The sequence below is a fragment of the Nylanderia fulva genome, unplaced genomic scaffold, assembly GCF_048542155.1.
Source record: "Nylanderia fulva isolate GAGA-0341 unplaced genomic scaffold, ASM4854215v1 Scaffold120, whole genome shotgun sequence".
NCBI classification, from domain to species: domain Eukaryota; kingdom Metazoa; phylum Arthropoda; class Insecta; order Hymenoptera; family Formicidae; genus Nylanderia; species Nylanderia fulva.
The window spans coordinates 54,694-80,293 of record NW_028189410.1 but is presented as its reverse complement, the minus strand read 5'-3'; the positions used below and the strand labels follow the sequence as shown (position 1 = coordinate 80,293).

Below are 25,600 nucleotides of genomic sequence, written 5' to 3'. Positions count from 1 at the left end.
CATTTGAATCATTTTTTATTAGCCATTCTATTATAAAATAGAAATAGCAGCAAAGGCATTATATACAATAAATGTGCGTCGTAAGCACACATTTCGCAAAGATTCGCGTTCTTTATACAGGCAATTTTGGGAAATCTACGGGAATTCTGAAATCCATTTCAACTGTCGCCGTCAGTTAAAGTGCCTTACGGCAATTCCACGAATCCATGAGCCTCGATAGAAATTCCGAAGGCAACGTCGCGCGATCACGAGTTTGATGCCAAGTATTAATCGTCGGAATTGCTCAAGCGGAATTGCTCGGGCGAGACGGCCGTAGTAAAGCTTGTTTGCACTAGCAGTTACAGTTATTTACGTATAGATTTATATTGCCATGCAGCCACGGTCCCTGTGCATTTTAATTCCACGGCACGATTTCTAGAGCAGTACGTATCTCGCGCGTTTTCTTCGCGTTCTCCACCATCTCGAACCATCTGTTTCCTTTTCGTTACGTAAGACTCTATTCTGACCGATTATCTATTGCGCCGCTCCAATAGGACGAGCACGAGAACGAAATCTACAGGGTGTCGCGTAGATTTAATAAACATTCCTTCCTTCTCTGCTATCTTATCTCGTGTATGCTTTCTTTTTAATACGGGTTACCTAATTAACGATCACGTGTTATTTGACGTCATTTGTCGCATTCAAATTTAGATACAGACAATGTTAAGGTTAGGTTATGTTAGATGTGAAGATTAGGTTAGATAATTAAGATAGAATTAATTGTGCGCGAAAAGAGGTTAGACTCCGCGCAATTCAACGATAATTTGTTGGCGATGTCTCTTTATTTATATATCGAGTTTATCGTTAATTTCTTTCATTTGATATAAATATGATTTTTGCGCTTGTGTTTTCCTCCCATTCGATTTTAAATATTTAAGTATTAAATATTTAAATTCAACATCTCTATATCACAACCGTAAATAGAGAGATATCGCAAAGAACATCGCAATTAAATGTCCGCATATTTCAAAGTCTAGTTCACATCATATGTATAACCTACTTTTTCTCATGTGTCTTATTCTTTAACCCGCATTTCACACACTTTTTGTTACATCCCCCGCTAAAATCTTCCGGGCTTGAAGAATCCGGAGCAAACGACGCAATTTAGCGTCTCAAAGAGAACGAAAGATGGCGGAGAGCGGGAGGAAGGGAACGCAGATGGCAGATCGTGCGCGACTGTGCTTCGAGATGACGTCATAAAGCTTATTTATACAACCACACGTGTTTAAGGCGTATGGTCACGGCGTTATTGCGAGTGCGCTACGCACAATAGAGCTCCAGACTACGCTGTATGTACGTTTGTATGCATTCGTGCGTGTAGCTTTTTTTACACGCGTTGCACGAGAAAAAAAAAGAGAAGCACATCTCACGCGCGAGGGCGCTTGTTCTGGGACGCGCACTGCTCTCGTACGGGATTGCATCACGCGCGTTATACGTCGCCGCGTTACGAAATCAGGGAAAATGTACGAGACCGCGCGTTTGAAAATATATATACGCCCGGCGGAAGCTGACGAATGGCGACGCGACGCGCAACACGGCGGGGGAGAAGGGAGGAGAAACTAACGAGCCTGGGGAAGAAGAGTGGTACCGGAAAATGCGCCGCCGGATGCGGCGCGAAATAGCTTTCGAGGCGATAAAAATATTTCGCGCGTCCGCACCGAACCAGACTTATCAGAGTCGACGACGAGTGATGCAACTGTATATCGCGAGAGTTTATCGATGACGTAATTTATTGCACGTGATATAATTGAAAAGGGATTACTTGCTATTTTATAAACAAAAGAACGAAATAATGGGTGGTCACATTTATATCTTTCATTTGTTAATCAAAATTATTAGCTTTTATTATTAATTTTTAGTCATTTTTTTCTTAATTTTTATTTTTTAAATTATTTCGCTAAATCAATGTATCATTAATTTATATATTAATTAATTAATTAATTAATTAATTTTATCTTTCCCTATCTCTCTCTCTCTTTCTCACACACACACACACACACACACACACACACACACACACACACACACACACACACACACACACACACACTCTTTCGAGGAATTGCATAATTAATCAAGATTCATGAAACGACAAAAAATGTACATATTGTTTCTCTAGTTATTTTTTTTATTACATTTTTTAATAATTATTTAAATCGTTTATTTGAAGGTTAGTATAAGCCTATTTTCGAGAAAATCGATAATATTATTGCTATGGTTATAAATTAAGGTTAAGGCTCCTGGATCGTCGCCATGCTTATGTTGGATTGTAACGTCAGAGGCGAGAAAGTACACGCTGAAAAAATTCTTAGATTTAAAAAATTAATTATTTTCCTTTAATAATCAATCAACATTCGTAAAATGATAGTGATATCAGATTTTGTCATGCGTAATGACTGCGCATGTGGAAAGACCAGATGTACTGGACTCATATTACAGTCATTTTACAGCTGTTGATTGGGTAAATAAAGAGAAAAAGATAGTTTTCGAGGTATTTCAGAAGTGTAAAGTGCCATTTGAAGTGCTGTTTTGAAATATCTTTTTATCTCGAAATGGCATTTAAGAATTTTTAGCGTGTGTTTTCTCGCCTTTGACGTCACAATTCTAACATGATCGGCGAGAAGCCAGAGGCTTTAAGTTTTTGTTTATAAAAAAAATCTCGAGAAAAACAAAAAAATAGACTTACAGCACTTTCCAAATAAATGACTCATTTTATAATAAAGAAAAGCGAGATGCCGTCTTTCTATCTCGGCGATATCTTTTGCGCCTGGAGCGAGGTTCAATGAGGCACAGTGTCTAATTTTATAGTATGACTGCTCACTTCCACGCTACGTATGCGAAATTTACTCTCTCGCGCGATAGAAACCAAGAAACTCCCTCGTGACGTAACAAGGCGGGTGTTTAGAGAGATATCCGAGCGTTGTTTGATGCCGGCGCATCATCGTCCTGTTTACACGAAGACGCGCATTCCGCCGCGCGTCGTCTTCAAGCGACCACGATTGCGCGCGTTTTCGCCTGGGATACAGCAAGACGAGTTTCCTGCGACGACGCACGTCCTCGTCTCGCATCAAAGGAACGCAATTACATCGAGCGTACACAACAGTGAGATCTACATCTACTTCTCTGGTGGTCCTCGAGTACGTGAGCATCGTGTATGCAGAGTGTTACACATCTCAAATTCTGAGACCGGCGTATCTCTTCGAAGTTGTCAACAACGCAGAGGACTTTTCCTTTAAGAGAATATCCAGGATCTATATACCTTGAAATATAATATATGTATATGCAAGCCGCCTCGTTGATCAACGCAACCCACGTATATTTTTCATTCATTAACACATGTCCAACGCAGAATATATCGGTGTCAATGATGATAAACGATGACTTCTCGAGAAAAGACAAGTGTAGGCCTTTCCCGAGCAGAGGAAAAAATATCAGGCCTTTATCAGGATTCTTAGCATTTCTCTCCTTCTCAATAAGCAATCACTCTGTCATTTATTGCTCCATATTATCATATTTGCTACAGCTCGGTCTTCCTGATTGAACATTCATCCCTGAATGTCACAATTCAGTTTCATTAGAACTATATCACACCCTTCTTCTCTTGGTTCAGCCAGAACCCTGAGGGTACGTTGATTCATCCCACTTCTGAAATCTATAGGCCTTTTCTGAACAGAAAAAAATATCAAGGATTCCCATCAGGATTCGATCCTACTTCCCCTCTTAGTAGGCAACCACTCTATCACTAGACCATTTGTTGCCCCATATCACTGTATTCTCTACAGCTCGGCTCTCCTCACTGAACATTCGTCTCTGAATGTCACAATGCGTCATTATCAGTTCTATTAGAACTATCACATCTTCCTTTTCTTGATTCATCCAGAAATCTAAAGGCATTGATTCGTCCCACTTCTGAAATATTTAGGCCTCTTCTAAGCAAAGGACGAAATATGAAGGCTGCACTAGGATTCGATCCTACTACTTCCCCTTTTTAGTAGGTAACGATTCTGTCATTGGGCTATTGTTCCCCATATCATCATATATTTTCTACACTTTATGTGGCTCTCTTAATCGAATATTCCCCCAATGTCACAACGCTTTAGTTCTTTTAAAACATTCTCCTTCTCTTGGTTCACTCAGAATCCTGAGGACACGTTGATTCGTCATACTTTTGAGATCTGTAGTTCTTTCTCCAGCAGAGAAAATATCAAGATCCTAGAATCTTCCCGTTCCAGTAGGCAACCACTCTATCACTGGGTCACATACGTACAGTATTCTCCTTACTCGCTTATACATATTCTCAGAAGAAACGGACAGGCGAGCGATACGTTTCGCAAAATATGTGCTAGGTCACCTGTCATTTTCTGCGAAGGTAGCACGTAAATCAAGCAAATCATATTTTCTCGAAGCGGATTTTTAGTCTCTTCCCTCTCTCTTCTCTCTCTCTCTCTCTCTCTCTCATCTCTCTCCTCTCTCTCTCTCTCTCTCTCTCGTCTCTCTCTCTCTCTCTCTCTCTCTCTCTCTCCTCTCTCTCTCTCCTCTCTCTCTCTCTCTCTCTCTCTCTCTCTCTCTCTCTCTCTCTCTCTCTCTCTCTCTCTCTCTCTCTCTCCCAGCAATTCACGAAGTGATTATGTTGAAATAACTCGCGGTACGTGCGCGCGAGAAAGCTTCCACAGCTTTCGGCCGTACTCGCCGTTGGCTATAAAGCCGGATAAGCCAGGGTGTGATCTATTTCGTGACGCTGAAACGGCGTCGTTGGACTTTAACGTCGTCGTCGGATGCCGTCGTTTCCGCTTCCGCGCAACGACGCGTTTTCTTCGCACTCGATCGATCGATCGAGTCCGTCGAGGAGACAGACTCAAGAGATGGAGACGCAGTTCTTGTGTTACGTCACGCAAACTCTGACAAATTCAATTCATACATTAATAAGTGTTAATAAGATTATTATCGACTTAATTACATAGGTATTTCTTTACTTTTATCCACGCTTTTTATTTATCGATAAAGTTTATTCATCATTTTTTATCACGAATACAGGAGATAACTGAAAAAATATAGGAGAAAGTATACCTTAAATAAAGTGTACCCTCTAAGGTAAGTATAAAAAAAATTGCAATAAAACTATCAAGGAATTGACAATTTTTTTCATTTGAAACTATAGTTCTTTGTCAACGATATACGCTAAACATTAAAACAAATATATCATTATTTCAAATTGTAAACTAAAAATTTTTTTAAAGTAGTATTCGGTACAATTTATAATACTGGTTTGTTATAAATTGTACCTATGAGTTTTTAAATCGTACCTCTAACAGTAAAATTAAAAAATTGTAACAAAAAATATAAAGTTTTATTTTTACAAAATCTGACACAAAACATATTTATAAAAATGTCATATTTATAATCATAAATTCTTTTCAAAAATTTGATATTTTTTTCGATTGTCCATTTAAATATAAAGAAAAAATAACTATATCTAAGTAAAAAAATTAATTTAGTATATCGTACTAGTGATATAGGAAGTTACTGGTACGATTTACCGAAAAGATAGTGGTACGATTTATCAAACTTCGATTGCTTTGTCAAATTTATGAATTAAAAAATAATCTAAAAACATTTGGCCGATATTAATAAAGTATTTCATAGTATTTTATTTTATTTGTTTTTAATGTATGCATCAATTTAGTGCTTCATAGACATTCATTTTTCTGGTATACATTTTGATTTTTATTTATTTTTTTCTATTTTTGTTGTACATTTATTGAAACTTTTTTCGTCTTTACTTGAAATGGAAGGATCGAACGTTTATTTTTGAACTAAAAATAGTGCTTAAAATTATTTCTATGAGTTTTTTTATTTGTGTTTAGGTCTCCTTATACAGGATGTAGAAAAAACATATGTGGAGCACACTATCAGATTCTGCGGCCAATTTGGAAACTATTTTTCCTTCACAAAAATGTCAAATTAGGTTATTTCTTGCATGTTCCCAATTTTTACGATTTTGTATCTTATATCTTTGTAACTAATTGTAAGCCTTAAATTAAAATTCTATTAAATTCTATCTGAAATTAACTATAGTTTTGTTACTATTTTAACGTTACAAAGTTTTGTTTGTGAGAAGCTCTTCTTTTTCAATCATCATTGAAAACGAAAATTATTGGTACCTCGACATTTTCACTCAGGAAAAATCGTCTCCAAATGGGCCAGAGAATTTGATGGTATGTGCTCCATATATATTTGTTTAGTTTCATCTTGTATAAACTTCTTTCTTTATTTTGACATGAGAAATATACCCTAGAAGTTTGTCCAAGTATTTCGTAAACATTTTATTTATATATATATATATATATATAATATACATATATATATATATATATATATATATATAATATACATATATATATATATATATATATATATATATGTGTGTGTGTGTGTGTGTATATATTCGATCAGTTCGAAATCGCGTTCTCTCTTCTCCAGCTCTTTCTCAAAGAAATATCGAAAATAAAAGAGTAAAATGTATAGAGAGAGAGAGAGAGAGAGAGAGAGAGAGAGAGAGAGACGAGATAGATTATTTTTCTCTCTTTTTTTCGTGACTCACACCCCGTAATATCGTGTGACAAGACGTGAAGCGTGACATAATAGCGTGTTTCGTCCTAGCCAGCGGCGAAAATGGAGAATGCACTCGCAGAGATTTCTTTCTTCTTCTGCTTCGTTTTCACAGTCGAACAAGACACTTTTTTTCACCGCGACACGGCCTCCTAATGCATATAACGCGCTTATCGATCGACGCTTGTCTCGTCGCGGATTACAAAGAGCCCGTTTCACGGTGCACATATGTGCAAAGCGCGTCGTTACGTCGTATGAAGCATCACCGTCGACGACGACGGATTTCTCGTTAATTTCTTTCTTCACAGGGATTTTTTGGGATACGATGCGACGACAGAAAGAAAAAATAATTGTGCCATTGTTAGGCATTTTTTTCACAATATTGACTGTCTCGAAAGAAATTCTCAATAAGTTAAATATGGGTAATGAAGTGTAATTAAAAAATTCCTCTACCCTCTCTGATATACATAGATAAATAACATATTTTATATAAATATTATCTCTCTTTTTTACATAATTTTTTCTAGTAATAAATTAGTCATTAAATATTATTGTTATTATATATTGCGCAAAATGTTGCAGAAAAGAACAAGCATATACCCATAAAATCCCTCTTAGCAGATATTTTTAAATGTTTCTATGACATCTTCTAAAATTAAGAATATATTTTTTCTTAATAACAAACGGTCGTATGTTTTTATTTATACGGATTGTTTATTTGATATTATCAGATTGCAGCAACGTATATAATTATATAACATTGTAATTTACAGTACAATGCGGTGTTTGTTACTGAATGGTTTTATTTATAGAAATATGGATGGAGTTAATAAAACGCTCGAAAAAGAAAACTTGAGCAACTTAAAAGAAGTCTTTATGAGTAACGTGTAACATAATCTAATTTCATCGTTCAGGACTCAGATCTCGTACTATGTCTATGCTTTCTCTGTGGTCTTTCTTTATCTATATGCTGTAGAATAATATACTTTTTTGTTAATGTAAAAATAAATCCTAGTTTATAAATTTTATAAATTAAGAATATCTGATCTTTTAGATTAGAGGATTTCCCTCTTAAGGTAAAAGGATCTTTTTGGCACCTATCTTAGAACAGGATATTCTAAAAATAAGTGGGAAATTCTTTAAATGAGAATAAAATTCTTTCAGTGCAATCTTGATTCTTCTCTACATTTTTTAATCGTAAATATAATACCTACTAGTTTATAAAAATTTTTTCATTATTTTAAATCAGACAAGGTGTTTCTTAGATTTTGGATGCTGAAAATAACACCGCACAAGCCAATTTCACCAGCACGTTAGGTTTCCGAAATAATTGAGGTTTAATATGCAAAAGATGGCTTTCTTTGCGATATTTAAATTTTTTGCGAAAAAAGTCAACATTATTTTGAAATTCTAATAAAAAGTCATGAATATATTGTTCATCCTTTGTAAAATATTCCGCCTATGAGATGATGAAGTCATAATACACTCATTGTAATTTAGGACTATCGATACACAATATAACTTATCGTGATAGATTCCACTAAATGTAGATTTATATATACTGTGTTTCGTTAATTATCCACTTTGAATTTTTCGAAACAAATGTATTTTCAAAAAAAAAAATAATTTTTTTTCCTCAAGAATGTTTCCATATAAGAAGTAGTTCTCAGCTTTAATCTTTCATGACATAGTTAAAAAATAAGATATTAAAAAAAAATGCTTTTTATAGAGGATGAACAATACATTCAAAACATCTGATCAGAATTTCCAGATAATGTTAACCTTATTCCTAAAAAAATCGTTTTTAGCGCCTAAAAATTTATTAGAAACACTATCTGGTTTAAAATTATTTTTAGCTGTAAACTAGTAAATTTCTAAAATTATCGAAGAAACTTCGACGAATTCGAAGAATTCTCATCGAAATCAAACCACCATTTTAGATCCATGCCCCCTGGTTTTATTCTCTCCCATTGCCTTATTTCTACCCTCTTTCTCTCCTTGTTCACTCATCGCGAACATTAGTTTCAGTTTGGAAGTCTGGTGTGTATTTTTGCCAAGAATGGAAAAAAAATCGGGTCAACCGTGACTCGGCTCGATGAGGAGGTTTCTTACTCTCTTTCTCTCCGCACGTAGCTCGAAGGATGCAATTACAATACAATTATCTCTCATTCTCCGTTCACCCTCTCTGTTCTTCTATCCTTTTCTCTCTCGTTCTATCTAGTCTATTTATGAGATTTCGAAAGCGCGATTTTTGTTTCGCAAAACTATCTGTGTTACGAAAGAATTACATTAAACGGGAAGGGAAGAAGGGAAGAAGACAGAGGGACAGGAAATTGGGCATAACAAGGGCCGAGTGCTTGTTCAATCGATTTCCATTTCAATCGATTCGTTAACGGACCTTTTTTCGCGACCGAAGTCAACTTTAACCGCTGCAATCCTGCTTCTCTTTATTCTGCGAGTTTCCGAGATTGCACAAATGGTCATAGCATTTGATTTTAACGCGTTTAGGAAAAGAAGTTTTGTTAGACAGAGATATCTCATCGTAAACTTATTTTCACATTTTCTTAGTTATTTAATCTCTGTCAGATTAGTGTTTCCTTTTTTGTGATAAGTTGTACAACGATCGACTTACTTTACCAACTTCAACCTTTCTTTTTAATAGTAGTATAATATTCCTACATTGTTTGAAAATAAATCATAGATTCACAAATTTCCGAAATAAAAACATTTCTAATATATATTTTTTTAATCTAAAATTTTTATTTTAAATATTTTTTCTTCAAATATATTGGAGTCAGACAACTAAGTTTTATTAAAAATAAAAGAGATCCCGTATTCATAAATAATAAAATACTTAAGGAGATGCTGACTGCGTCTGTTTCATCGACAAATGTTATTTTCATTTAACTATTTATTGACTATACAGAATGAAAAAACCTTTACTAGAATTAAAGTATTTAAAATAACAAATCTAGGCTTCTACATATAAAAAGAAACAAGAAAGTTAAATAATTACAGTTTTTCTATCAGCCTTTTACATTGAATCAACCTAACCTAAACGAGAAGAAAACTGTAATTATTTAACTTTCTTGGTTTTTTTATGTACATACATAGTAGCCTAGATTTGTTATTATGAATATTTTAATTCTAGTAAAGGATTTTTCATTCTGTAAAGTCAATAAGCAATTAAATTTAAAATAATATTTGTCGATAAAACAGACCTAATCAGCATCTCCTTAAGCTGCGTCCTTACTGAGCAACTTTTTGTTGATGTTCCACATTTCTTAAAAAAGTTGCCAGTTATTTTATTCTGTACAGCTAATAAACAGTTAAATATAAAAATAATTCTCTAATACTTTATATGATTTATTCTACGAAAATTTCATCTACATCAAAATGTTGCGCGATTGCAAGAGTGGGAACATTAATGTTGATAATAGAGCTTTCACCCATACAGCACACAAGTTTGCAGCAATATTGCAACAACATTGCAATATTGCAATGTTGTTGTTGCAATATTGCTATAACATTGCAATATTGCTGCAAACTTGTGTGCTGTATGGGAGTTATATCTTGGTAGTTATATTGTTAATTCGGCTTGTGAGGATGGCGATTATAATGGAGCGAGAAAGGGGATATGAAAGAAATAAAACGTTGCGGAACCGCAGACTTGTGCGATTTGATAGCTGTAACTGGCCGGAAATACATTAGAACCGGACGTTGGGTCAACTTCCCGTCAAACACCAGCTCTTTTTGCGCCAAGTCAGTTTCAGTTTCAGTCTTTTCTCTTTCCTCCTTTTTCATGAATAAACGAGAGACGCGAGTAGCTTAACTTCCCCCGGTTTTGTTAGCGAAATGTGCATCATTATACCGTTATGTAACCCGCGGACAGCTATTTCCGATGCACATTAAGTGTTCGTATACGGGATGTCCTAAAACTGTTGTGTATGTGATACTTGCAAAATAAATTTTGTGAATTTAATGTCTGAGAAACACAATTGTTTGGAGATTATAAGACTTTTTATAATTTTTATATAAATTTAATATTTTTTGAAATTTTTTTTTTTTTTTTTTTTTTTTTTTTTTTTTTTTTTTTTTTTTGAGAGAGAGATTATAAAACTAATTTTTGTATAAAAAGGGCTAATTAACTAAGTTTGTTTTATCGTCAAATATTAATTTTAATTAAGTCTTTATTGGTTGTACAGAATGAAAAATTCTTTACTAGAATTAAAGTATTTATAATATAACAAATTTAGACTACTATATGCATGTATATTAAAACAAGATAGTTAAATAATTACAGTTTTTCTATCGGTCTTTTGCATTGGGTCAACCTAACCTAAACGATAAGAAAACTACAATTATTTAACTTTCTTGGTTTCTTTTTATATACGCATATAATAGCCAAGATTTGTTATTATGAATATTTTAATTCTAGTAAAGGATTTTTCATTCTGTACAACTAATAAAGAGTTAAATGAAAATAATATTTGTCGATAAAACAGATTCAATCAGCATCCCTTTAATAATATTTTTTGAAAAAAAATTGATCTCCAATTTTAAAATAGAAAGATATACTCTTGAAATATCATTTACAGATTTACTATCACATCACACTTCTGTGTGACAGAGGAGAGCAATTTATAATTAAAAATATAATATTTGTATCACAATAATAATAATAATAATAATATGCAAATATGCATAAATCACATGGAATCCAAAATAATCAAAAGGCAATCTTTAGAGATATTGATGAAGCCCGTCGAAAATTAAATCGACAGAGAAATAATCTCGTTCACGCGGGAATAATTGTTTTGCCGAATATAGTGTACGATATAAATTCGACTGTACACGCGCGTGTAAAATGTAACGCAGCGAACCGGAAAATGGTGCCTCGAAAATATTTCGCGAAATATCGTTGCTACCGTCGAGAGTTGACGGTTGATCGATCACCCCCAACATAGCGATGGGGTTCGGGGGGAGTCAGGATAAATGTTCCATCAAACTCGCTCATAAGCGTTTTTTCGACCGTTTCGCTTGTTGGTCTCGTACATCTCACACCTATACCTATGTGCAAACCCTATCCGAACAAAATCGAGAATTGCAAAGTCAGTCACCATCGAGGGACAATCATTCTATTTCGATACATATCTCTTAAAATTATTTTAAAAGCATTTTAAATAATTGAAAACATTTATTTCAATATTTGTTTATTTTTAATTATTATTTATTTGAAATTATTTACAAAATATTTTAAATTATTAAAAATCTTTATTTCGATATTTATTTGTTTTTAATTTAATATTTTAAATAATTGAAAATATTTTTCAATATTTTAATTATTTTATTGTAATATTATATTTTACGTTATTTAAAATATTTTAAATTTAAAAAATTATACTATCAATTTTTTAAATAATCAGAATATCTCGAATTATTTCTCACTTTTTTTTAAACATAATTTCAAATCTTTTCTCATTTTATTATTTATTATATAAAGAAAACAAAGTTCGATACATAAAAAATACGTGAAATACTTGAAAATATGTATGTGTCAGTGAAAAACGCGTCCTTTCTGCCGGAAATTAGTCGAAGAATAAATGTGTATAATTAAATAAACGATGTCAAAGATATGAAATTTAGTAATCCTACATCGCGACGTCAGTCGCAAATTAAATTGTAACTCTGAAAGAGAAATTTACTTAAAGCTCGTTGAAAAAGAAAATGAAAATCTTCGCGTAAAATATTATTATAGAAAACGAAGCTTGATACATTTATAAAATACGCGTTATACTTGAAAATAATGTATGACATATGTTATTGAAAAATGTGTCTCTTTTGTCAGAACAATTAGTCGAAGAATAAACGGATTTAATTAACAAAATATAAAGCTAAAGCGATGTCCAAGATATTTAATTTAATAATACAAATTAAATTATCATTCAGAAAAAAATGCATTCAAAAATTTGTCTAAAGAAATAGTTCTTAATTAATCAAAACTTCTTTTTTTCGAAAAATAAAGAGAAATGAGGATTATTACGAGAAATGAAAAATGTATATATGTATTGTTGAAAAATGTCTCTTTTGTCAAAAAAAAATAAATGTGTTTAATCTAATATTTAATTCAGTAATACAAATTAAATAATTATTCGGAAAGAAAAATTCTCATTCAAAAATTCATCTAAAAAGAAATAGTTTCTAACTAGAACATTTTATAAATCTAAATCATAAGGAAGGCTTAAAGAGCCATACGCGGATGTTTTCTACGTACATTTACAACGAAACTAAATTTTCGTTGGAAACAATTAAAGCGTGCGCAAGGCACGCATTATTCTCGGTGTACCACCAAGATTTTTAAAAATTGAAATAATCTCTTACTTGAGATTTCTCGGGTTCGATTCCCAATTCAGCGACTTTTGGATCTATATTTTTCTCTTGCATTTATTTAATTATTTCCGCAGAGGGATTAGAGGTTTTTTAAATTAAATTTATTTGTTTATAACATTTTATTTTTTTCTCGAAAAATGAGAATTATTACGAGAAATCAGAAGACTGTAGAATATCAAGAAAATTTCTTTTGCGGTCAAAAATACTTTCTACCAAAAACGAAAAAAAAAAGAAACAAAAATCTGCGGCACACCATATTGTCTAAGAGTAAACACAGAATCGGATTCCATACTTTATCTCTTTGCGCGCAAAAATGAGAAGAATTAAAATAGCATCCCGTCTTCTTCTGGCGCGAGAAATTCATCTGTTTATCTATATTCCAAGTTGCATATCTAAACGGAAGATGACGGTCTACGGCTATACCATAACTACGTATATAAATGCACGTGTACAGGTACACGTATAGGAACACGAATATCTCGTAGCTGTGGCAAAGAGGATTTTGTGAGGCAGCCGGAATAACAAACCATTCCGAGAGCACGACAAAAGAATATTAATCCTTCGCCCCGTTGCCGTGTCGGCATCACGGTCCAGCATTAACGTATTCGCCCTCAAAAGCCGGTGTTGTTTGCCCAACCGAATCATACACAAGTAGTTCCCGACTTGCATGATTAATGCCTTCCCAAAAGTTGCCGTGAGAAGTAGTAGATTGTTGCCGGTCGTATGTGCGAGTCAACACGTGACGGATTTAAGCGACGACAGCGCTATTATTAAAAAACCATTAAGAGATCAGAAGATTGGAATCAAGAAAACTTCTCTCAAGGAGCCTAAAATAGTTCCTGTTAACCTATTAGAACATTTTTTTTATAAATGGAGGAAGATTATTACGAGAAACTGAAGAAGAGATTGAAGCAACTAAAGAAGACTATAGGAACTGAAGAAGAGATTGAAGCAACTAAAGAAGACTATAGAATCAAGAAAAGTACTCTACACTAATCTTATGTGAAATGAATTTCGGTTAAATCAGCTGGTTTTCTCATATATTGTAGCTTACCCAAATAGCATCATGTCCAAAATTGATGCATAAGACATCATTAAAAAATCTTAAAGACATCTTTAAGGAATCTTATGATATGACAGCCCAAACACATCTTAAAAACATCTTAAAGATGTTTTATGCACCAATTTTGGTGCTGTTTGAATATGATTGCGGAACAAAAAATGTAATAAACTTAAAGCTAAATAATAGACGGTTACTAATAATATATTACTAATTAAAAACTCAGATTTTGCGAGTTGTTGACTGATAGTTCAGTAATATCTATTATTTAGCATTAAGGCTATTGTATCTTTTGTTCAATAGATCATAAACTACAACATATAAAAAATCAGTTGATTTAATTGAAATCTATTTTACATAATATTAGTACTTTCTACAGAGACAAAAATAGTTCTTATTAATTAGAATATTTGTGTTTTTCAAAAAATTATTACGAGAAACGAAGACTGTAGAATCAAGAAAATTTCTATTGAGATCAAAAATAGTTTCTGTTAATTGGAACATTTTCATTTTTTTGAAATGGGGCGAGGAAGATATTACGAGAAATAAGAAGATTATAGATAATAACTTCGCCTATTTTGTAGAGGTTTCTGAGCCCTTCGAACCCAGAAATGAAATATGTATCAAATTATAGGGCATCATAAAAGGATTGAAAAATATGTGCCAATGACCAAAACATCAATCAATATTATAGGACGTCATCAATGTTGGTGTATTATTTATGCTTTCAGTTTGCAATAAATTGATGATTTTTTTATTTTATAGTTAAACATGATTCCAAAAATTCTCATTATATTTATTCTTTCCTATTTTGTAAAGGTGCCTTGACACAAAAATGATGCAGACTGTTGTTTCCATATCATGCTGGTTATTTAATGTATAAGATATCCTAAACAGCTTTCAGAAAGTATACAGATATCTGCTGAGCACAGTAATGACGTATTGTTATTCTTGGACAGCTCTGATAATAAACCATCAAATAAATAAATGACATCATTAAGAGATCAAAACTACTTCGGGCAGAAGTTTGAAGATATTTCGCGGTCAAAAATAGTTCCTATTAACTAGAATGTTTTCATTTTTTTTCCAAAGAACGAGGGAAGTAAGGAGAAGAGGAGAGGGTGGAAACGTTAGTTCTCGAACTCTGCGCGAGTCCGGCTTGAAGTATAAGACTCCAGATTTTAACTGGACGATAACAGGATGGCGTCTCTTCACAACTGGAGTTTTTTTCCAAGACTTTCTTCCCGTCAGCGGTTCGTGACTGTCCCTTTGTACCGACGGATATACTCTCTCTCATAAAAGGAAAGAGAGAGAAGGAGCGGCTCGCGGACAAAGAAAACGAGATGGGTCCCAAAGTCAGAGGTCACCTCGGACCAATTTCAGCAATGCCGGGCATTTAAATGGAGCCGGAGTCTGACGTAATCTCTCCTATCTCTCCTCCTGCTCGCATTCCACGAGAGCACCGTGTGAGATGATCACTTCTCTCTCTCTCTCTCTCTTTTCTTCTATACGTACGTGCGCGTGCATGCACGCCAAATGAAAGCGCACTCTGCTCTATCCTCCTTCTTACGGACGACCTAGCTGCTTCGCTTCTGTTCTCCAGGTTCTCCTCCGTCTCCTGTACCCCTTTTCCTCGAGTGTTCTCGCTATCGTGCGAGTCATCGCACGATCGCGCGCGCCGTGTGCCACGAAGAAAGGGCGCTTTCACGAACATCAGGAACAACGTCCGCGCTCAACCCCCCGCCCTCTCTACCCACTTCCTCCTTCTCTCTGGTCATAATTCGCCCTACCGCCGCGCATACGGAAAAGTTCGAGATAAAAGGGGGCGAGAAGAGGGATCGCATAAATCGCGTTTTACAGAGCGACGCTTGAAGTGACACGAATTTTAATTGGGTTCTCTCTCTCTCTCTCTCTCTCTCTCTCTCTATATATATATATATATATATATATATATATATGTATATGTATATAGCGACGCCGACAAAATGTTCAAATGAGCGTTGAATTAAGCGTTGCAGTGAATAAACACCGCCGCGGCACAATTTCAAGCGAGGGAGGTACATATAATGACTTTGTTTCATGTATATGTGTTTTAACGTATAAATCAGTATTTTTTTTATCGTTACGATTTTTTTAGGAAAAAAAAGAGGGAGAAAACGCAGGGGGAACGGGACATTTTATTACGAATTGTAGTTTTGTGTTTGCGGAGAGAGAGAGAGAGAGAGAGAAGCGCGATAATTCGCGCGTTAAAGCGAATTTTAATTGAGCTTAACATGTATTTTATGTTACGAGACACGGAAAAATGTTTAAACGACTGCCCTGTGGTAGATAATTACCAGAAATTTAAAAAAAGACAACCGCGTAATAGCTATAATATTACGTAACATTTTAATTTGTAGTTATGAATATAACATATGTATTTAATGTTATTTTTTCATTTGTATGTATATATTTTTACAAAAATATCCTAAATATCATTTCTATTTTATAAACTATATCTTTTCACTAATATCACACTTGTTTGAAATTTGTGTTTCTTTTTTCTGTTACAGATCTAGACGACTCATACTTCTTTTCTTCTTCATCTACCAGGAAACATATGGGATATGTTTAATAATAATAATAACAAAACTTTTATTTAGTTACCAAGGATGTTTGAGCAAATTTAAAGTATTTTAGGGATGCTGAATGCAAATATGACAGTTTTGCTCAATTGGCTATAGTTTTTGACGCAATGGATACTCAAATTACGATTTTAACCCAAATATTGTACAACCTGTAGCTGCTAACATATGCAGCACAGTTTAATCTGTCTTTTTATTCTTTAACATTGTTTCTATCACCAAATAGCATTTTTCTATGCATTAATTGTGATTATCTGAATCAATGTATTTTATTTTACTGAATACAGCATTTCATATATTGTATAAATATGTATATACTTGTGTAATATGATTTGAGACATTAATTCCATTTGATTTAGGGTAGATTATTTTATTTTTTTCATTTTCTGCATTTTTTGTTTTTCATGAAACACCGATTATCTCAAAAATAGAACCAACCCAGCAAACACCGATATATAATTGTTACATTGCTATAATAAAACGGAATATAACAGGTAATATAACGTATACGTTACATGTAACATCCATGTTAGTTGTAATTTCCCACTCATAGATGTAACATTTTAATATAACATATATTACATTGTAGTTATATTGTAATTATATACCAAATAGCACATTGATGTATTGATAAGTCAGTGCTATCTTGGGATATAATGACAATATAACTACAATGTAATATATGTAATATTAAAAATGTTACATCTATGAGTGGGAAATTACAACTAACATATACGTTACATGTAACATGCTTGAGTATATAACATTTATATACTGTGTTTGCTGGGAATCTAGGAAAACCATAGTATTATATTCGGAATCAATGACACAAAGTTATTCTAAAATTGATCTAATATAATTGACATCAATATGTTAAGGCTCCTGGATACACGTCGCGGCCATGTTAGATTGTAACGTCAGAAGCGAGAAAAAAATATACACGCTAACAATTTTTGAGTGCTATTTTTAGATACATAGATATTTCGATGAAATACTATTTCAGATCGCTTTATTGTACTTTTAAAATAGTCCGTAAACTATTTTTTCCCCTTAGCAGTCAATCAACAATCGTAAAATAATTGCAACATCAGACGTGTAAAATGACTGCACATATATATGCAAGACTATACGAATCAGGTCATCAGGTTTCATATCACAGTCATTTTATAGCTGTTGATTGATTATAAAAGGAAAAAAATTGTTTTCGGACTATGTAAAAAGTGTGCTAAAATCGTCTAAAGTGATGTTTTATCGAAATAATTAAAATTATTTAAAAATGGGACGCAAGAATTTTTGACATTACAATTTCAACAAGGTCGATGAGGGACTTAAAATCAATGTCAATCAGTGTAATATTAATGCGCGTTCGAGATAAATAATATTTGTATAAAATCGTAGCAAATAAATTAATATATGTATATACATTTCTAAAAAATAATAGTTTACATATTCCGTCGATTTTATATAGAGAGTTCATATAATTAAACTAAGTCAAATGCTCTTAGCAAGAAACACGAACAGAAACATAAAAACTCACTCTTTCTCTCCTCTCTCCCTCCCCAATTTAATTGATATTAATTTCGACAAAAAACAAAAAGCTTTTCTCCTCTCTTTTCTACTCATTCTGCATCCGTTCACAGTAGGAAAATTTGTTTTCTTGTTAAAAATTGTCTCTGTTAAAATTTTTGTGTTAAATATTTAACACATTTATGTGTTAATTTAACATATTGCTGTTATGTTAATTGAACTTAAATGTTAAATTATTAAAACAACTGAAAAAAGATGTAAAAATAACACAATGTGTATTTATTTTTAATTTTACATAATATGTTCTGTTTTATTAGTGACAAGATTTATTTGTTAAAATTTACAGAAAAAATGTTGATTTTTTATTTTATAATATAAGTGGGGATGATAAAATCTAAAATCAGCATATGGTTAGTTTATTTTTACATTAAAACTATGTAAATTTTACACAATTTATTTTAAATTGCTTGAAGTTTTGCATTTATTTTTTGTTAATATATTTTAACACAGTACTTATTCCGTGTCTCCATTTAACATTTCTACACAAAAATTGAACCGTTTGGGACATATCTGTTAAATTTAACAGAAATTTTTCAACTATGTTGTTGCTGCATCGATGGAAAGAAGATTAAAAGAAGAAAACGAAAGAAGAAAAAGAAGAAAACTGCTGAACGTTACAGGTGGGCCTGACTCTTTGCTCGGCCCGTTTTTAACATTGGGTGAGCAAAGTTTCAGGTGTGTTTGTGACGTCACCTATCAACCCTCTTCCTCTCGCGAGGAAAATAGCGGATCATCATAGAATGGACATCTTTTCTTTCTTTCTCTCTCTCTCTCTCTCTCTCTCTTTCCCTTTCTCTTGACAGTACTCTTACGCCTGAAATTTGCTTTTTTTACCTGGCTTCTAGCGCTCTCTTACTTTGAGAAAAATAAAGGTGAGCAAAGTTTCAGGTGTGTGAGTGCGTTAAATGCATCGTGCACACGTCATTTGGCCACGATATATAAACGTGATACGCACCGTTTAAGCCTCATCTCATCGTGTTTCGATTCGCAATGGTTACCAAAGACAATTTGCAACGGTCCTTAATTAAAGTCATTGTAATTTCACAAAAGCGAGGAACACAAAAGGATATATACCATGTACGTACATTGAATTTGTTTTCACGACAACATGACACATCGTTGTTCGATAAATTACTCTGGATATTGCGATGCGCGGCCGCGGGATCAATTGAATTAATTAATTAAATCGAACTTTATCATGCGATAATTAGCTGTTGTTTATTTAGATATATTTCCGCGAAGCTCCTATTATTTTAGCATGACGAGACACATCGAATTATGGCGTATATTTTATATTTAAAAAGGTGCGAAGAGATTTAATCGATACAGCTCTTTTTATTGACGTTCAAATGAATTATTTATACTGTATATACAACCATTAAATTCTGTGTCAAGCATATTTAATCCTTTATATATCGGTGATGGTTATGTAATAAATTTATAAAAAAATATGTAATAAATATATCAGATTATGATATGCGACTATATGTATAAAAATCTACGATTATATATATTCAATTGTCACATTAAAGAAGTAATTCCTTTTTGCACCATTTAGCATCAAATATTTATAAAATATTATATCTATCAATTAATTATAGAGATATTGTGATAACTAAAACAATGCGTAATAATAATGTTATAAAATACACAATAAATACGTCAATTGAAATTGTATTCCGTGAAAAAATTACTTGTTGCGAACATGTATATTATAAATAATAATACAATTAATAATAAAATAATATATATTAAGTTTTAGATTTCTTATATTAGAAAAATGTAAAACGCGTCATTAAATATATATTATGTAAAATATCCCACAATTACATTTTGTATATTTGTATATAATATTTATAAAATATTATATCTATCAATTAATTATAGAGATATTGTGGTAACTAAAACAATGTGTAATAATAATGTTATAAAATACACAATAAATACGTTAATTAAAACTGTATTCCGTGAAAAAATTACTTGTTGCGAACTTATATATTATAAATAATAATACAATTAATAATAAAATAATATATATTAAGTTTTAGATTTCTTATATTAGAAAAATGTAAAACGCGTCATTAAATATATATTATGTAAAATATCCCACAATTACATTTTATATATTTGTATATAAATAAATTTTGTTCTTATTTAGTAGCTGCGTTCATTTTATTGCTTTGCACTTACCTTCCCATAGTCGATTATTTTATTTCAATTTTGGAGCTTTATTGATTTTTTTATTATAAAATATAATATAACTATATATTAATATAAGTATAATAAATTTAAGTAAATAAAAAGTAAGAATCTTAATTAGTTATTATTATTTTCTTTTCTTTAGTGTTAATGTAATTTTGCAAATTTTCAAACGTATATTTATAAAAAATTTGATTTTTTTCGATATTTTTAACATATTTTTAACATATCAAAAGTAAGAATCTTAATTAGTTATCATATTTTTAACATATAAAAAGTAAGAATCTTAATAAGTTATTATTATTTTCTTTTCTTTAGTGTTAATGTAATTTTGCAAATTTCCAAATGTATATTTATAAAAAATTTGATTTTTTCGATATTTTTAACATATTAAAAGTAAGAATCTTAATTAGTTATCATATTTTTTAACATATAAAAAGTAAGAATCTTAATAAGTTATTATTATTTTCTTTTCTGTAGTGTTAATGTAATTTTGCAAATTTCCAAATGTATATTTATATCAAATTTGATATTTTTTCGACATTTTTAACATATTTAGTATACAAATTTACACACACACACACACACACACACACACACACACACACACACACACATATATATATATATATATATATAGTAACAACAATATTTATCTAAAATTTTATATGTAAAACTGATGGAAATTTAAATTGCAATAATATTTAAATGGATTAATGAATTACATTTTGACAGTAGTATAACTTTATTTTATTTAAATATAAAAATGGAAGCTATCTATGTATAATTATTATAAATTATTTTCACAAAATACATGCAAGCTGATATAAAAATGTTTTCCTATATATTAAGCGAGTAGCAAAAAATATCTAATTAATAATAAGGTATATTAAATAATTAAGTGATATTTAAATTCACTGAATTTTTACACAAAATATCTTCTTTCTTCCTTATCACTTTACATTACTATTACAGATTAATATAAAATAATTGTTTCACTATTGCACACGTGGATAATTTAATTACGTTTAATCGAAACGGTTTATTTAGATTAACACGGATTAACGCGCCTAATAATCCCACGCATGCGCAACAAGTATCTCGTATGGCAACTGACAGGTTGGCCAACCAAGCATCACCGCCGTACTTCATCGAAAGACCTAAGGGTGCGATTACATGGACGCGCGGAAACGCGGAAACGCGGAAACGCGGAAGAGAAAGTAACTAAACTTTACTAGAGTCCCGCATTTCCGCGCGTTCCGTTCCGTCTGTTTTGATTGCCTTATATTACATGGAGCACATTTTGAGCGGAAAAGCGGAACGGTATAGCAGAGAGAAAGATGAGAGCGGCCAGGCCGGCGTTTTGGCTGTTACCGTTTTTACGGGACTGCTTGAAGCGCCCCTCGCACCCGTTTTTAATATCGGAACTAACTGCACACCCATTTTCTGGCAGGGTCGATAAAGTTTGTATTTGGTGCGAGTCCGTGCTACGCCCATAATTTTCGTGTTAACACAGTATCACGTATTCATTCTGTATATGTGCGATCTTTTCTCTTTATTTATATATATATATATATATATATATATATATATATATATATGTATTTATATAATTTGTATAAAAACTAAAATATAATTATTAAAATATATATATATATATGTATATGTGTAATGAAATATATAAATCTTATTTTAATTAAAATAAAAAGAACGATTAATTGTTCGACCACCTGGATTTTGGAATGTAATTTTTAATATATATTATATTATATTTAATATTTATCGCCGCTTCTATTAATATGAAGTGCAATGTCAACGTGCAATAATGTACAATTATTTCAAGTTTCCATGCCTAATGTATCATGCCGGTATAAAAGAACGTCAAGTAGCATGCGTAGCCGAGCAACTAAGATGACGAGCTGAAATCGTGGACATTTCAAGTTCAAACCCCTGCCTTTTTCAGATTTTTTTTTCACTTTTTTCAAATAAGTTATTATGTGTATAAATGTGTAATAATCAATATATCATTATTTGATAATTTTTTTTGTAATAGGAACAAAATAAATTATTTTTTAATTCTGCAAGGAATTTAATTATTAATGCAAACGCCCACACACATAATTTAGATATTCAATTTTTTTTAGTTCAAATGTTTCTTGCAATCTGTATACGACAATCAGTCCACTCGCTGTGCCACAGATTGCATCGCATAATACGCTCAGAGTTATAATACGATAGAGATCGCTTTACGCTGTTTTTCCTTGAAATAAATAAATTTTACGTGTTGTGTACGCGTGTTTAGTATATTTGTTTCTTTCATATTAATTTTAACTATAATTAGTTTTTGACGCTTGACGAGAGAAGAGGTCCCGAACTGCTGTAAGTTTATAAAAACATATTTTTGTATAACACATTAGAACGATTTTATATTATTTTTGAAGCGTTGAAGACGAACTGAAACTGATCATCACAATCGCACGCACACACACACGCGCATCGTTTTTTATTCGCACAGGATTCGCGAACCGTCGGCGAGATCAGAAAAACGCGGCAAAGAAACACTTCAACGTAATCCATACGTAAACATACATAATATCTGACATATTTTATTAAAAAAAACAAAGAATATATATATATATTTGTTTCATATATCATATCAATATATATTATATATTGATATAAATAAGTAAATCAATTTTATAAACTCACCACTATTGCGTAACCATAAATCATGTCTCGCACCCGTTTGTAATGGAAATCGAAATAAACGTTTTCCATCTTTTGTCCTAATATTTGTGCAATTTAAATACACACATTTATCGTAAAACCGGTGTTTACTCGACATTGTAAAATAAAAATAATAATTAGCACCAACACCAAAAAAAAAAGAAAATTAAAAAAATGCGAAATTAAAGAAAACAGGACACTAACAAATAAACAACTAACACTAAAATAATCTTAATTAAAAAACTAATTATAGTTAAAATTAATATGAAAGAAACAAATATACTAAACACGCGTACACAACACGTAAAATTTATTTATTTCAAGGAAAAACAGCGAAAAAAAGCGATCTCTATCGTATTATAACTCTGAGCGTATTATGCGATGCAATCTGTGGCACAGCGAGTGGACTGATTGTCGTATACAGATTGCAAGAAACATTTGAACTAAAAAAAATTGAATATCTAAATTATGTGTGTGGGCGTTTGCATAATAATTAAATTTCTTGCAGAATTAAAAAATAATTTATTTTGTTCCATTACAAAAAAAATTATCAAATAATGATATATTGATTATTACACATTTATACACATAATAACTTATTTGAAAAAAGTGAAAAAAAAAATCTGAAAAAGGCAGTGGTTTGAACTTGAAATGTCCACGATTTCAGCTCGTCATCTTAGTTGCTCGGCTACGCATGCTACTTGACGTTCTTTTATACCGGCATGATACATTAGGCATGGAAACTTTAAATAATTGTACATTATTGCACGTTGACATTGCACTTCATATTAATAGAAGCGGCGATAAATATTAAATATAATATAATATATATTAAAAATTACATTCCAAAATCCAGGTGGTCGAACAATTAATCGTTCTTTTTATTTTAATTAAAATAAGATTTATATATTTCATTACACATATACATATATATATATATATTTTAATAATTATATTTTAGTTTTTATACAAATTATATAAATACATATATATATATATATATATATATATATATATAAATAAAGAGAAAAGATCGCACATATACAGAATGAATACGTGATACTGTGTTAACACGAAAATTATGGGCGTAGCACGGACTCGCACCAAATACAAACTTTATCGACCCTGCCAGAAAATGGGTGTGCAGTTAGTTCCGATATTAAAAACGGGTGCGAGGGGCGCTTCAAGCAGTCCCGTAAAAACGGTAACAGCCAAAACGCCGGCCTGGCCGCTCTCATCTTTCTCTCTGATATTAATATTTTATAATTCCCCGTTCCGCTTTTCCGCTCAAAATGTGCTCCATGTAATATAAGGCAATCAAAACAGACGGAACGGAACGCGCGGAAATGCGGGACTCTAGTAAAGTTTAGTTACTTTCTCTTCCGCGTTTCCGCGCGTCCATGTAATCGCACCCTAATTTGATTGGACAAAATTTGCGTCGCGCATTACGTATTGGTCTTTATTTTTCTTCCTCAGTTGGCTACCCTAGCCGAAGCAGACGACTTCTGGACGAGTTGCCATCTTGCTTGCGCGAGAACTGTTGACAGAAACGTGCGGTTTCGTGTAATTTCAGCGAAAATGATCAATTCGACGAGCATGGTTGCTCGGCAGGCGGTGAGGAGGTTTATGACGAGCGCAGTTCGCAGGGGAGGTCACGATCCTTACGACGGTGTGCCAGGATACGTAAGTGACAGTTCGTCCGATTACATAACGCTCGAACGTGTGAAGTATTTGTATATTGCATAAAAATCTTTTAGCTGTTATGTCTTATTTATTTATTTCTACATTTTATAATTATATATTCTATATTTTATAATTTCTATTGTCTTCCACAGAACTTACCATTCAGCACGCAAAACAGGCATAAATTGTTGGCCCTGTTTATGATCTTCTGCGGTAGTGGATTCTCCATTCCCTTCTTAGTGGTCCGTCACCAGTTGTTGAAGTAAATTTCTGGTATGTTGTGAGGAATGTCATTTTTCAATCATCCAAATTTTTGATGAAGATTTTAGTGTAATAAAAATGCTGGTTTTTTTTAGATTAACCTGGATGCATTGTAGTAGTGTAGTATCATACCAATGCTGTAAGGCTGTACAAAAATTATTGCAATAGGAAATGTATGTGTTTATAATAAAAATCATTCTTTAACATATGACATTTGTCATATCTAAACTTAACTTTGAATTTTTACAACAATGTTAATGGAGATAATCTAATTTCTACAATCTTACAAATACGAGGTATTTATGATTAAATAAAGGCTGCTTTTCACGGCCAAGATATTATTTAAATAAATATTTTTTATTTTAGTTTATCGCCAAGAAAAGATTTGATTTATAATTTTTTCTTTAATTAAACATCTATC

General features: G+C 32.2%; 1 protein-coding gene and 1 long non-coding RNA gene across 7 annotated transcripts in view; both read left to right on the top strand.

Moving 5' to 3' along the window:
* LOC114930721 (uncharacterized) overlaps positions 1–17,029 on the top strand; it is a 230,877-nt gene extending 213,848 nt beyond the window's left edge. For all 6 annotated transcript variants that reach the window (XR_014923993.1, XR_014923992.1, XR_003819509.2 and 3 more), the window contains one exon: positions 16,651–17,029. This is a non-coding gene — a long non-coding RNA (uncharacterized LOC114930721). The remainder of the gene's footprint in view (positions 1–16,650) is intronic.
* A 7,691-nt stretch (positions 17,030–24,720) lies between these two features.
* COX7C (Cytochrome c oxidase subunit 7C) lies at positions 24,721–25,387 on the top strand. Its single transcript, XM_029321890.2, has 3 exons — positions 24,721–24,918; positions 25,071–25,191; positions 25,275–25,387. Exons 1-2 carry the CDS (start codon positions 24,814–24,816, stop codon positions 25,182–25,184), a joined length of 219 nt encoding a protein of 72 aa, XP_029177723.1. The 5' UTR covers positions 24,721–24,813; the 3' UTR covers positions 25,185–25,191; positions 25,275–25,387.
* The last annotated feature ends 213 nt before the right edge of the window (positions 25,388–25,600 follow it).